The sequence below is a fragment of the Protopterus annectens genome, chromosome 3.part1, assembly GCF_019279795.1.
Source record: "Protopterus annectens isolate FY-2018-M chromosome 3.part1, PAN1.0, whole genome shotgun sequence".
In the NCBI taxonomy this organism is placed as follows: Eukaryota; Metazoa; Chordata; order Ceratodontiformes; family Protopteridae; genus Protopterus; species Protopterus annectens.
Genome location: NC_056732.1, coordinates 1,019,484,937 through 1,019,499,533, shown reverse-complemented (window position 1 = coordinate 1,019,499,533; position 14,597 = coordinate 1,019,484,937). Strand labels below are relative to the sequence as shown.

The 14,597-nt window shown below is 41.3% G+C and overlaps 1 protein-coding gene across 2 annotated transcripts in view; it reads left to right on the top strand.

Annotated features, from left to right (window-relative positions):
• Positions 1 to 14,597, top strand: part of AFG3L2 (AFG3 like matrix AAA peptidase subunit 2) — a 1,447,137-nt gene that overhangs the window by 524,139 nt on the left and 908,401 nt on the right. For both annotated transcript variants that reach the window (XM_044067171.1, XM_044067172.1), the window contains one exon: positions 9,735 to 9,856. In XM_044067171.1, the coding sequence (XP_043923106.1) occupies positions 9,735 to 9,856 (122 nt within the window). The remainder of the gene's footprint in view (positions 1 to 9,734; positions 9,857 to 14,597) is intronic.

Sequence of the window (14,597 nt, the reverse complement as noted above, 5' to 3'; positions counted from 1 at the left end):
CGAGGGTGTTCCTCATGTCTGACAGGTTGCGCAGTCTGAGGTTACACACCCTGCACATTTTTCAGACTCAATCTGCATCAGCTGAAGCAATGTTGAGGGCATTAGGTTCTATGGCGGCCACAATCACTCTTCTTACTGTGGCATGTCTCCATATGAGAGTACTGCAGTGGACACTGGCAGTTCAGTGGTCTCTGTTAGACCTCCCTTTGTCCTTTTGTAGTAAGCATCTCGAAAGCCTGCAGGGATTCCCTTTGGTGGTGGATTCAGTCTCCGGATCTCCTCAAGAGATGCACGTTTCAACCTGCCTTGCCCAAGACCACAGTGACCACGTACGCCTCCCTACTGGGGTGGGGGGGCACTGTTCGGGAAGGACAGTCCAAGACACGTGGTCCCCTTCCGAGACCTATCTGCACATCAATGTTCTAGAGATGAGAGCGGTTCTTCTTGCATTGCAGACCCTTCATGCTCATCTCCCTCTAGGAACAATTGCAATTCAGGCAAACAGTATGTCAGTGGTTTGGTATATTAACAAGCAGGGGGGAACCAGATCTTATCCCCTGTGTCGAGAAACTATGAGAATGTGGGAATGGGCGATCTCCACCGGCCGTTTTCTGGTGGCAACGCACATTCCGAGACAGTCCAACATTCTAGCAGACAGGCTCAGCAGACCTATCCTGATGCCTTACGAGTGGTCTCTGAATCCTTCAGTAGTGGAGCAGATCTTCCGAGAGTGGGTCTATATTAGAACACCTAACATTCAAAAGGTCTAGTGTTCTAATATCGAACCCTACCAATCAAAAATACCAAACATCGAACGTTCAGAACAGCAAATTTTTTTCCTAGGGAAAACATTTGCTGTTCCAAAGCACATACAACACAAGCACACCAAACAAACAGCAATCCACACATACACTTAAAATCTTACACCTAACCCTACACTAAACTATACACACACCACTAACTATCCACTTACCTTAACCCAAACCCTAACCCTAAGGTCCGTCACTATCGCACACTCACCTCACCCGCTCTCTAACCCTAACTCGCGTAACCCGCCCTAATCCTCATGTCCACACAATCACACACATACCTAACCCGCACCCTAACCCTAACTCACCTAACCCGACGTAACCCCTCATGTCTACACAATCGCACACATACCTAACCCGCACTCAATCGCACACTTACCTGAACCCGACCCATAACTTTCCAACAGAATGCTGAAAATATTGAAGCAACAGAAACGGACAACCAAATTCTTTCCCGAGGAAAGAATTTGGTTTTCTGCTTCTTTGATATTTTCAACGTTCGCTGAAAATGGGTCGATATTGGAACACTCGACATTTTAATTGTGTAGTGTTCTAATATAGACCCCCAAGAGAGGGGGTCATCCTTGCTGCGATCTCTTCGCATCTCCTTCCAACGTGAAGTACAGCGAGTTTTTTGCTCTGAACTCCCCCGCTGGGGGAAACCCCCAGAGGTGCTCTGATTCATGCTTGGACTCCCAATCTTCTTTATGCATATCCTCCTCTCCCCCTCATGTCGAAGTTTCTGCAGAAAGCTCAAAGGCTGGGGAGCACTGTGATCCTCATCGCCCCATTTTGGCCTCGACAGGTTTGGTTTCCCTTATGCAGATCTCATCTAGTTGTTCCACCATGGACTCTGGATCCAGTTCCAGGTCATATTTTGCACCCTTCGGGGATTCCTCACCCAGATCTGGACAGTCTGAAGCTCATGGCTTGGCAGTTCTAGATTTTCTGGCTACCATTTTTCAACAGGGCACCAGTTTTTTTACGGTTAAGGTTCAGCTGGCAGCCATATCTAATTTTCACATGGGGATTAATATGTCTTCTTTGACTTCCTCTAAACTGTGCAAGACCTTTCTTAAATGTGCTTTTCTTCTTAGACCCCCCCCCCCCCATAAAGGATCCAATCCCTCCATGGGACCTTACCTTGTTGTTGCAGGCATTAGTTTCTTCCACTTTTGAGCTTGCGGCTTCAGTAGATCTGCAATTTTTGACATGGAAAACTGCTTTCTTGTTCACATTACCTTCACCAAAAGAGTGCCGGAGCTTCAGGCTCTTTCAATCAAAGTGCCCTACATGATTTTTCATAATGACAGGGTGTCGTTTTGCACTAACCCTTCCTTTCTTCCCAAGGTAGCTTCGGAAGCCAATATTAACCAGACTATAAACTTGCAGTCTTTTTCCTAACTACCAAAACAAGGGGGGATATAAATTGCATTTACTGGATGTGCATATACAATTGAGGTTTTACCTTCACAGGACCAAACCTTTCCGCAAGTCTGACCAACGTTTTGTGTCTTATGCCAAACCCTTCTTGGGTAAACCAGTGTCAAAAGTGACAGTTGCTCGCTGGATTTCACAATGCATTGGCCGTGCTTACTCAGAGAGGGGTCTGCCTTTACCAGGAAAAGTGAAGGCTCATTTGATCCGATCTATGGCTACATTAGTGGCCTTTTGGTGTAGAGTATCTTTGGATGACATTTGTTCAGCTGCCACTTGGGCCTCATCTCATACCTTTATCTCGCATTACAAATTAGACATTGTCTCTAGGAGTAGAGCATCCTTTGGCTCTGCAGTGCTCCAGAACATCCTTCCATGAGGGCCACCGAATAGGTAGGTAGCTGGGGACTCTGTCCCACAGGTTGAAGAGCAAATGAAGTAAACTACTTCAGATAAAGAAGTTATGTACTCACCATAACATTCCATCTGAGTAGTTTTACTTCATTTGTGTTCAAGCCGTCCCTCCCTCCTTCCCCCTGACCTTATCTTCAGGATATGATACTGTTGGGATCCTTGGCTTTGCCTAGGCTAAGGTTTTACCTGTTGGTTATTTTGGTAGATAAGGTGTTATTGGGTCGGGTGTCTGTTTCTTGTTAGGCAGCAAACTCGATCTGATGGGAGAAGGGAGACAGGGTGGCATTATAGGTAAGGGGAGGTGCTTGGAGCTCGGAGCCATAGCTGGAAAATGCGTCTCTGCCGGATCCGAAGTGGATCCAAGGACCCATAGGTTGAAGACAAATGAAGTAGAACTACTCAAATGGAACATTATGGTGAGTACTTAGCTACTTTTTACCTTGTGTTGTGTTTTGAAGCTCCTTGAAGGGTCTTATGTATGGGAAGAATCTTGCTATTGTTTTATAGTATGTTTCAAGTTAGGACTTGAGGGGTATTGTTGAAATTAGTGAAGACAGGTGAGCCATACAATAGCGATGGGAGTAGGTAGGGTGCTGCTATAGAGTTTCTTGTGGATAATATAAGGTATTGATTTGCTTTATAAAGGGAGCCTAGTTTTTTCTGTGTGTATTTTTGATAGTTTGGAGAATATGTTGGCTGTATTTGAGTTTGGTAGCTATGACTACTCCAGATAATTTTGACTTCTGTCGTGATTTCAGTTTTTGTATTCTCAGATGGATTCAGATGGAGTCCTTGTTTGTGTGTTTGTCTTTTATTATTTGTGAGGAAACCAAATAGATTAATTGATGAGGTCTTTGTGTCTCTCGGGTCCCAGTTTATGTTAAGGTCACCCCATTATAATGGTTTCATGGTGTATGTTGTTATATGAGCAGTGCAGAAGTTGCTCTGCTGTGTTACTATTTAGTCCTTTTGGGATGTAAAGCCCAGTGATGCAGATGGCTTTTCTGTTGTTAACTTTGAGATATGTTGTGAGGTATTCTGTGTTGTTAAATATGGGTAGAGGGTGTGGGTAAAGACTAAGTTCTAGGGAAGATTTTTATTTTTTATTTTATTTTAACATTCGAGTGCTGCGGTGATGCAGCGGTTAGTGTTGTTGCCTCACATCAAAAGGTTCTCCCATTCGATTCTCGGCTGGAGCGCCTTCTGTGTGGAGTCTGCATGTCCTCCCCGCGGTCGAGTGACACTTAAAGACATGCAGGTAGGTGCGTGCATGAATGGGTGTGCCTTCTTTGAAGGTTGAGGGTCAGGCTGGCAACTCAGCACTGTAAAAATCCACTGCCAATTATTAGTAGACCGGAGTTCCGCTGTGACGACTCCTAACCAGGAAAAGCCGAAAGACTTTTATTTTAACATTTGTTGACCTGGAAAGTCTGACTAGGACAGAGCCTGTTTTCAGTGGAGGCCCGGGAAAAACTCTCCAGATGCATGTCTTTGGAATGTGGGAGGAAACTGGAGTACCCAGAGGAAACCTATGTGAATGCAGTGAAAATATGCAGACTCCGCACAGAAGGCACCCCAGCAGCGAATCGAACTGGAGAACCTCCTGCTGTAAGGTAACACTGTTAACCTTTGCATCACTGCACTACTCCTCCACCTTGTTTGTTCATTCTCTCAAGTCTGAAAATGTTATAACCTGAAGGTAGTATTTTGTTGCCTCTTACATGAGGTTTTTGCCAGGTTTCTATGACTACAGTTATATCAGGGTTGTAAAATGCTAGGCATGTTTGGAATTCTTGGAGTTTGTTGCAAATGCTTCTGAGATTAATATTAAGTAGCATCAGGCTGGCAACTCGGCACTGTAAAAATCCACTGTCAATCATTAGCGGACCGGAGTTCCACTGTGGCGACCCCTAACCGGGAAAAGCCGAAAGACATTACAATTATGTCAGGTTGCTTTGTATCTAGAGGTGTTGAGCTTGGGGAAGATATTGATGCAAATTGTGACATAGTAGTAGGGCCTGAATTTGGATGGACACCTCAGCTGTGTTTGAGATGAGTGACTGAGTCATAGTGATGGAAGTACCATTTAGATATGGATTTGTTTTTAAGGAGGTGGTGTATTGTTTTTAGGTTACTTTTTACATATTTGTAGGTAAGAAGTTGGTGGGATTTGGTAGGTGTATTTGTGATGAAGTGAAAAAGGAGGTTGCTGTTGTGAGTGGTGTATGGGGGTGTGGGTTGATTGGCAATTAGCTCTTTGGAGTGATGCAATGTTGATAGTCATGTGGTAAGGCGTATACCATTATTGTGTGTGTAGTTTTTTTTTTTTTTTTTTAGGTTTTTGTGAGATGCGAGTGATTGATGGGTGAAAGTATCTAGAAGTTGTATTTTTGTTTTGTTTAGAGAAACATCTAAAAGGTGATCAGAATGTAATGGTAAATATCTTTTTATTCTTTTTGTTGTTTTTATCAGACCGGTTACAGGGTTGCTGCTTGCTGTGTGTCTACAGAGCTGCTTAGTTTTAGGAGAAATAGAATGAAATCTAGTGCACGTCTCAAGGATGACAAAGAAGAATAGCTGTAAAAGAGTACAGCTGTTCAACTGAAGACATGCCAACCTATTACAAGATCCAGCAGAAACGGTGCATTTAATGATTTGCTTAGTAGTAAGGTAAGACCAGCTGCATGTGGAAGAAAACTGGCTCTGCCAAACAGCAGATGGAGAATAAGTCAGTGTTTTCTTGGTCTGTTAATGTCTACTCTTGGTTTAATCTTTTTCCAGGAGGTGGAATAATTGGGATGGACAAATATTGTCTAAGAGGTGGCTGGGAGGGATGTTCTTACCCATAGCAGTAGTGGGAGATGGATAGTTGTATTCTTGGAGGGAGGGTGGCTCTAGATAAGTGCTCTTTGAGGTAGGATAGTGACAGATTTGGTTTTAAGCAGATAATACTATTGTGATGGCTGATATAAGGTAGATGAATCAAAAATAAAAACACAGATGCCCACTAGCTCTAGGTACAATTTTTATTGAAAAAATGAGCGCTTCTGTCCACTTGTTTACTGCAGACTACTGAAGAATTCTGGCCTGTGTCGAATATTCTCTGCAGAACTGTCAGAATGTGTGAATTACATTACAGGTTATATGCTCAGTTTCTTGGAAAAAAAAAAACACACACAAACTTTTTTTTAGTCTTTAATATAGAAAGGGGGGCTGTTGCCCTAACTCTACTCCTGTCCAGTTTTTGAAAGGGTGCTGGGGGCTGGGGTTAAGTGGGAGTAATGAAACAAATAGTAGAGCTGGTGGAGTATGTGTGTATATATATATATATATATATATATATATATTTGTACAGTCAGGTAGGAGCATGCCTGTGTAGTAGCACTGGTGTCATTTTCCTTGTACAAACTGGGCATGGGAGGTGGGTAGTCATAGTAAAACAGGGCTGAAAAATGGACAGTTAACATTACTTAGACTGCTTACGCTGTGGAAACATCTGACTCTAAAAATGGTCTAGTTCATTGCTAATAGTATTCAGCATGAATATTGACATATACATCTGTAGCAAAATTATCAGTTTGTATAATAGTGGTCAAGCTTCTAGGAGACTAGTGAGTCGCAAGCTTGATACCTAAACTTATGAAGTTAGTGTGTGTATGAGTGAGTGAGCGAGTGTGTATGTGTGACAGAATGGCAAAGAACTTTTCCCTATGTGCCTTACACTTGTCATAACTTTCTTGAGATGTAGGGATCAGTATTTATGTGTTACCACCCTAAACATGAGTCCACTGTGATCCATATTCTCCATTGTTACGAGATTTTCTCAGGTTTTTGATAGACAGTTGTTGGATCTTGGTTGAACTGGATAAACTGTTGATGTATGTCATTGGTGTCGTTCAGCATGAAGTAGAAAGGTTGCATTATTGGAGATGAATGCTGCTTATATACAGTGTTGAATTTTAGTTTCTAAAGTGTTTGTCTTAAGGATGCTATACCTTGGTGTTTCTTCTGCCTTTATACATTTTATTGTGCACCAGTTAATCAAAGGGACTGTGTTTATTCACTCTGTTAGTGTTGCTGGAATAATTTTACTTAATGAAAATATTGATATTGTGGTGGTCATGTAGGGATGGTTAGCTTGGATTTGAGACCAGTGATTCCATATGAGTTGTAGGCAAAATGCCACCGAGATTACAGTTTAGCTTAGAAATAAGCACACTTAAGGTACATTGTTGGAAACTCTCTGGTCTTATTTTTTTTTTTCATTTTTTTCATTTGTTTGCTGAGTTTGAACACTGATCTATCTCAATGGGCCAATTTTTAGCTGTACAAGAGAGAAGTACAGTAATAAGAAACACAGCATGTAAGAGTAAACAGTAGAACAAAAAATGCAATAACAATGTAGTGTGCAAGGTTGGGTTGGATATGTGATATTATACAGAGAAACAAGTATTACAGAAAATTATCAGAGCTGTGATTGCAAACATAAATGGCAAATACAGTATTTACAGTATGTACTTTTATGAATCTTGGTATTTTCTATGTCTGTAGTCTGAATGTAGAAAAGAGATTCCTATGGTCAGCATATTGGTTTACAACTGAAATAAGCACAAGATATTTTGCAGATTGAATATGAATGGCTGAGCTCTAAAAAAGCTGTCCCAAAAATGTGTTAATGTATTTATGATATACCATTTACTGTGGAAGAAATGTGCATGAAATATTCATTCACACTGTAAGCTGTAGTAGCTATAATTACAAAGTCTGTATTGTCCGACACACACACACACACACACACACACACACACACACACAGTTAAGCTAGGGAGCCCAGATAGTGAATTGTGGTTTCACCATGGAAGAAATGTGTGTTATATATATGTCTGTGTGGATGTCCTCTAGTGTTTTCATGTAGCTGCAGCTTTAAGTGAAAATCTGTAGTATCCATCAGCATAATCAAGTCAAATAATGTAGCTTCTCTAACTGTTGTTTGTTCATAGGTTCATAGGTTCATACTAGGCTATCTGCCCTAGGGCATTTATAAGCCTAGCCAGAGTGTGTTTGGCTTTCGCCACCCATTTTAAATTAATTTTGCTATGCCTTTTTTTGAGGTTAGTATACTGTGCCTCTGTCTAACAGTGACACAGAAGTGATAGCCGGGGTAAACCTACGATCTCCCATCCACTCATCAAGATTCCTCTTGAAGAGAGTCAATGTGGGACTCTGCCTAACCTTGACTGGGATTTTATTCCAGAGTGAAGGGAGCCTTTGGGTTATGAATCTGTCCCTCCAGCATGTCTTATTTATTTCAGTGCTGAGGTTCAAGTCTCTCGAGCGCATAGCTCGATGGGATTTGGATTTTCTGAGGTGCAGCATGTCCATTAATTCCGGGTTGGACATGGCTTTATACGTCAGACACAGATCGCCTCTGAGCAGGCGGTATGCCACTGAGTAGAGCTGGAGTTTCTTTAACCGGGAAGCATATGGCTTCTGTTTGAGCCCTTTGATCCTCTTGGTGAGGTACTTTTGGGATCTTTCCAGTTGCTGCAGGTGTCTGGTAAGGTACATCCCAAAAGGGGCATTGTACTCAATTATGGGCCTTATGAGGGATGAGTAAAGAGGCACGATGACCTCCCCTGATCTAGATGTGAATCCCTTCATGATTAGGTGGGCTATATAAAATGTTTTTCTAACCACTTTGGCCACGTGGTTGTCAAATGAGAGATTGCTATCAACTTGGGTCCCCAGGTCCGTAATGACTTCTTCTGTACTTAATGGATTACCACCTATGTGGTAATTTGTGGGCACTTTGTTTTTGCCAGAGGGGATGACTATACACTTTTTGGCGTTTAGCTTGAGGCCATGGCTCTGGCACCAGTTGTCTGCTTCTATGAGGCCATTTTGGAGGATGCTTGTGTTGGCTGGAGAGTTGATTATGGCGCCCAGTTTGCAGTCATCTGCGAACTTGGTCAGCCACAGTCCTTCCGTGTTGGCCTGTACCACCTAGAAATATATACCGAACAAGAGAGGTCCCAGGACTGAGCCTTGTGGGACGTCATTTGTAACTGGTTTGGAGTCTGACATGGCTCCAGCAATTCTAACCCTGTGGGTTCTGTCCTTGAGCCAGTTTGCAACCCATCTAGTGACATAGGGGTTTATATTTAAGCTGGTGAGCTTATCTATAATGCCCGAGTGGGGTATTGTATCGAAGGCTTTTGCGAGGTCTAGGTAGGCTGTGTGGACCACCTTCCCCTCGTCAATGGCCTTGGTGACTGTTTCAAAGAAATCGACCAGGTTTAAGAGGCAGGATCTGCCCTTAACAAAGCCAAACTGGGTAGGATCCAGTGTCTGTAGGTCCCCAATATCTTTATTTATGAGGTCCATGATGATCCTTTCCATAGCTTTGCAGACCAAGCTAGTCAGGCTTATGGGGCGATAGTTTCCAGGATCCGTTGAGGCACTACCTTTGTGGAGAGGGACCACTGTTGCTGTACGCCACTCTTTGGGTACATATCCTGTAGTAAGGCTAAGATTGAACAGTAGTTTTATGTTTGTTGTTTTTTCAATTCATACAGTTCACAATACATAATCATCCACAGAAGCAGAAAGATAATCCCTAAATTGCACTTGGCAAGGAGAAGCCACAAGAAATATTGTTTTTCTTTCTATGTCATTCTTTCTTCTATCTCATTAAGGAAAAGATGTTTGTATTACTTATTCATTATCACAAATTTAAGGTAATAACTGATAACATTCAACAGGAAAAAGTAGTAAACCTAACTAATCTGAATGTGGACTTTACACATTAAGTCTTACATTTAATTAATTTAGTTGGTTCCCCACTTTTTAATAATGGCAGCAGCATAAACAAACAGATTATCATTTTGTAAATTATGGTTTATTTACTGAAAATCACTTTAGATAAGATCCGTAAATGCCAGTGGAGATTAGTCTGCTTTTTTCTACAGGAAAAAGTTTATACATTTCTGTAAAAAATATGACCTATCTAGCTTACATTTCATCTGTGTTTTAATTCACTGTGCTCACTTTTTTGTTTTCCCTAATTGTCACCAGTATGTGTGGTTCAATATTGGCAGTGTGGACACATTTGAACGAAATTTAGAAAATGCACAGCTGGAACTGGATATAGAAGGTGACAAAAAAGTACCTGTAGTCTACTCTTCAGAAAGTGATGGGTAAGAAACATTTAAGTATGTAATACTGAAAAGATGTATTGTTTTCCTATATTTGGTCGTTAGATTTAAATGTCTCACTTTATATATTTGGTCATGTCTAATACAAGTACCATGAGGAAAGAATAATTTTTTGTTTTGTGATATGAACATAGTTTCCTTATTCAATATCCATACACTTGAGCTGACATCCAACCCTGAGCAGAATCGTATGTTGTAAATATGAAATTATTTTTAAATGGTTTCTCTTTAAAACATTTGTAAACAAAAGAATGTGTCATGCCAAATTGGCTTTTAAGTGTATATTAAAATTCATAAACTGCTGATGAAAGTCTTTAACATTTCTCTTTGTGGGTAGCTCAGTTTCACTTAATAATTTTTTTATTTATTTATTGATTGATTGACATTTGGTTACCGAGATGGCCCTTTGGGCTAAAATTGGCCAGTTTTCATTAGAGGCCCGGGGAGAAAAGCTCCACAAATATAACATTTGACATTTTATAGATGCATAGTGTAGAGCAGTTTTTAAGAAAGCTTTAGCTTCTTAATGCTCCAAAAACATAAACATTAGATAATTATATGCTTAACAGTGTAGAACAATTATTTACAAAGTTTTTGCTTCTTAAAGTGAAGAAAGCTGATATGTACACAGACTATTTAACAGTCTAGAACAATTTCATGCAAAGTTTCAGATTCTATAGAGAGAAAATTGATTTGTAAAAGTTATGAAAAATATACTGACTTGGTAACTACGTAGTTGCAGTTTACAAAAGTATGAGTTTAAGAAAAAAACAAAAATATGTAGGGGGTGAGAGTAGGGTTATGGAGGTTGAGGAAGATGATGTGCAAGGGTGGGCACATTGGAACAGTTACAAATCCATGTGGTAGAGAGGTGTTTGTATAAGGAAATTTTAAAGCATGCATGGCTTTCAATAGACCTAATATATAATGGGAGAGAATTCCAGTTTCTAGCTACAGAGTAAGACTAGAGTAGTTGACAGGCTGGTAGATTAGGTTTATAAACCTGTAGAAGCTGCTGGTTTTCTGATCTGAGAGATCTTTTTGGTATGTAGTGTGAGAATATTGAAGAGAGTTAAGGGCATATAGAGGGTTTATAAACTAACTTGTGAGTAGTGGTTAGTTGTATGGAGGAAAGATAATGGAGCAGTTCAAGCCATTCAAGAGATTGTAGGGCATGGCAGTGGTGGGTGGAATAGGAAGAGTTGGCTGCAAACTTTGCAATTTTATTGTAACACATTTCCATTTAGATAGTAAGAGATGGTAGAAAATAGGTGGTGGTGAGTGTTTTCTTTGTAGTGGAAGTGAGGAAAAGGTTGTGCCTATAAAGAAGGCCCAGTTTTTGGTGTGCATTTTTTTTATGTTGTGGAGAATGTGTAAGTCAAATTTGAAATGATCATCAATTATTAGCCTTAGTTGTTTTGTGTGGGGAGACTATTTCAATAAGTGTTTTATTGTGAGAGAGTATGATGAGTTGGTCTTTGTATATATGGATGTTTTTAGGGGAAAACACTAGTAGCTTTGTTTTTTTGGGGTGTAGTAGTAAATTGTTTTTGGTCAACCAGTTTTCAGTGGTGGAAAATGCTAACTAGGCTGTGTTTTTAAGAGTGGGGATAGATACTGCTGAGCAAATAATGGTAGTCGTCCGCATGCTGAATGAGTGAGCCATGGATGCAAGATAGGCGTAGATTATTGATGAATAAACTTAAACGTAGGGGGCCAAGTATAGAACCTTAAGGTTCAGAGGTTGGGTTGGGTAGATAAGAGGAGAGGGAGGAGTTCCATTTTACTGCCTGTTGCCCATCAGCTAGGTAGCTTGAGAACCAAGAGAGGGTGGAGGAGGAGAGACCTGTTTAATGGAGTTTATTTAGAAGAAGAGGATGTGAAACAATGTCAAAGGCTTTTGAAAGGTCTAGAAATATGGAGGCAGTATATTTGCTGGAGTCCCTTTCTTTGTTGATTGTGTCCATAAAACAGAGTAAGGCAGTTGTGGTGCTGTGACCTGGTCTGAAGCTATGTTGTGTATGTGAGATAACTTGTTTGTCAGAGAGAGAGTACAGAAGTTGAGACTGAATATACTTTTCCAGAATTTTTGAAATGGGGAAAGGTTAGCAATTAGGCGGTAAATCAGAAGGGTTCCCACCTTTGTAGAGTGGTAGAATAAAAGTCATTTTCCAGGTATGTGGGACATAGGATTCAAGGATAGATCTATTTATTAGAGTATATTGATAGGATATGCAAATATATCTGCTGCTAGTCTAAGATATTCAGTGGGTAGGTCGTCTGTTGCATTATTACCTGGTTTAAGTTTAAGTAGTTTAATAGTGGAAGTGGGAACTGGTTTTGTTGTTCCCCTTCAATGAAGTTGATTTCTGAGAGGCCAACAAATCACGATGGGGCAGACTGTCTCCTCTGAAAAGCTCACTGCTATTGGAATTCCCCCAGGACTCCTCATTGGGTCAGTTTCTGTGGGTATTTATTTTTCCTATATCCAAGCTGATGTTAGGAGTCTCTTGTTGACCAGATTCACATGTTATTTCAAACTTGGAGCCATCATCAGTTCTTCTGAGGATTCCCTGATCCTCTCGCCCAACCTTCCATTATAACTGAGTTCCACAACTCAGTCATATTTTTGAAGTCATATTTATTTATTTATTTGACATTTGTTTACCAGGAAAGTCTGACTGGCTAAATGTCCATTTTCAGCAGAGGCCAAAGGAGAAAAGCTCCAATAAACATGTTATTAAAGCAGATTAAATTACAATATTAAAAAGGTTCAATGAAAACGTCACTCCCCTGTTTCCCCATCTGTAAACCAGAACATCCCCAGCACCTGCCCACCACCCCTCATCACCAGGGAGCAGGTCTTTAATGCCCTCTCAAAAGCAAAAAATACAGTCTCCATGGGACCCAACAACATCCTTGGCTGCATCCTACATGAAATCAGACATGAGCTCTCAGCTCCATTAGGCACACTATTCAACTAAAGCCTGAGCGCCAGTTTCGTCTTAGCTAAATGGTGGACAGCCACTGTCATCCCTGTACACAAATGTGGAGAGTCCACTAACCCAGGTTATTAAAGGCTCATCAGCCTAACTAGCTTGATCTGCAACGCCATGAAACGCGTTATGGACCTTATAAACAAGGACATTGGAGCCTCCAAATGCTTGACCCCACACAGTTTGGTTTAGTCAAAGGGAGATCATGCCTGATAAACTTGGTCAGCTTCTTCGAAACAGTCACCAAAGCCATGGACGAGGGGAAGACGGTGCACATGCCTATCTTAACCTAGCCAAAGCCTTCAACACTATTCCCCACTTGAGCATAATAAATAAACTCTCCCAGCTAGGCATCAACCTGCATGTTACCAGATAGGTAGCGAACTGGCTCACTGATAAAACCCACTCAGTCAAAATGGGAGAAGCCACATCTAGTAGTAGACCCGTAATGAGAGGTGTACCCCAAGGATTGGTCTTGGGGCCTCTACTGTTTGGGATATACTTTTCTGATGTGCAATTCAGAACCAGTGGTCTGTGGCTGATCATGTTTGCAGATGACTGCAAGCTGGGCACTGTTTTAAATTCCTCTAGTAATGTGAACATCCTCCAAGAGGGCCTTACCCAAACTAATGACTGATACCAGAATCATGGCCTCAAACTGAATGCCAAGCAGTGCATCATTATTCCCTTTGGGGAAAATGACATCCTCACTAATTATCACATTAATAACAACGTACTAAGTATGCAATCAGTTGTGTGGGACTTGGGCACTCAGGTCGATAGCAACCTGAGTTTTGACCATCAGGTTGCCTCCGTTGTACAGAAGGCTTTCTTCATGGCCCACCTCGTAAGTATAAGGGTGTTTCATCCAGGAACAAGGAGATCATAACATCCCTGTACGCCTTCCTTTTCAGACCTATTATTGAGTACAAGTCCCCCTTTGCCATGTTCCTTGCCAAGCACATGCAGCAGATGGAGAGACCACAGAGGTTCCTGACAAGGAAAATCCAGGGTCTCAAACACCTGTCCTATACAGATAGGTTAAAAGCCCTGTCTCTCTACTCAGTGTTGTACAGACTGCTCAGAGGTGACCTGTGTCTGGCATACAAGGTCATCTCAGACCCAGCCTTGATGGAGTTGCTGCATATCTGTAAGTCAAACTCCACTTGTGCAACCCTCACGCAAGGCCTCAACCTGGCCTCTGACATTAATAGAACTTGTTGGCAGGATAGATTTGTGTCCCAAAGACTCCCCCATCTGTGGAATAGACTTCCTCTCCATGTCAAGAGGAGTATCTCTGTAGCCCTCTTTAAGAGGAAGCCGGATGACTGGATGGGAAACAGAAAACACACCCCTGCAATCCCACCTGTGTCCCTGCTGGATAGGTGAAACAGGTGCTGACTTTGTGGGAACATGGGCAAAATTCTTGGCTAGGCTTATAAGGGCCCCCAGGCCAATAGCCAAGTATCATCCTATGAACCTATATCACAGATGTACAATTAGTGGATGCATTAAATGCAAAGAGGTATAATAGGACACTCTTAGGTACAATAAATGATGTAGTAGGGCAGTCAATATACAAGAAACAAGAGACAACCAGTACAGTATTCACTTGTGTGGAAAGATGTTCTAATTATTCTATTGCTAAAGTTACATCTCCTTGGTCTTCATTAGATTTTTGTCCAATTTCATTGCTGTTTCTAAAGATACTAGAAAAACTCAAGTCC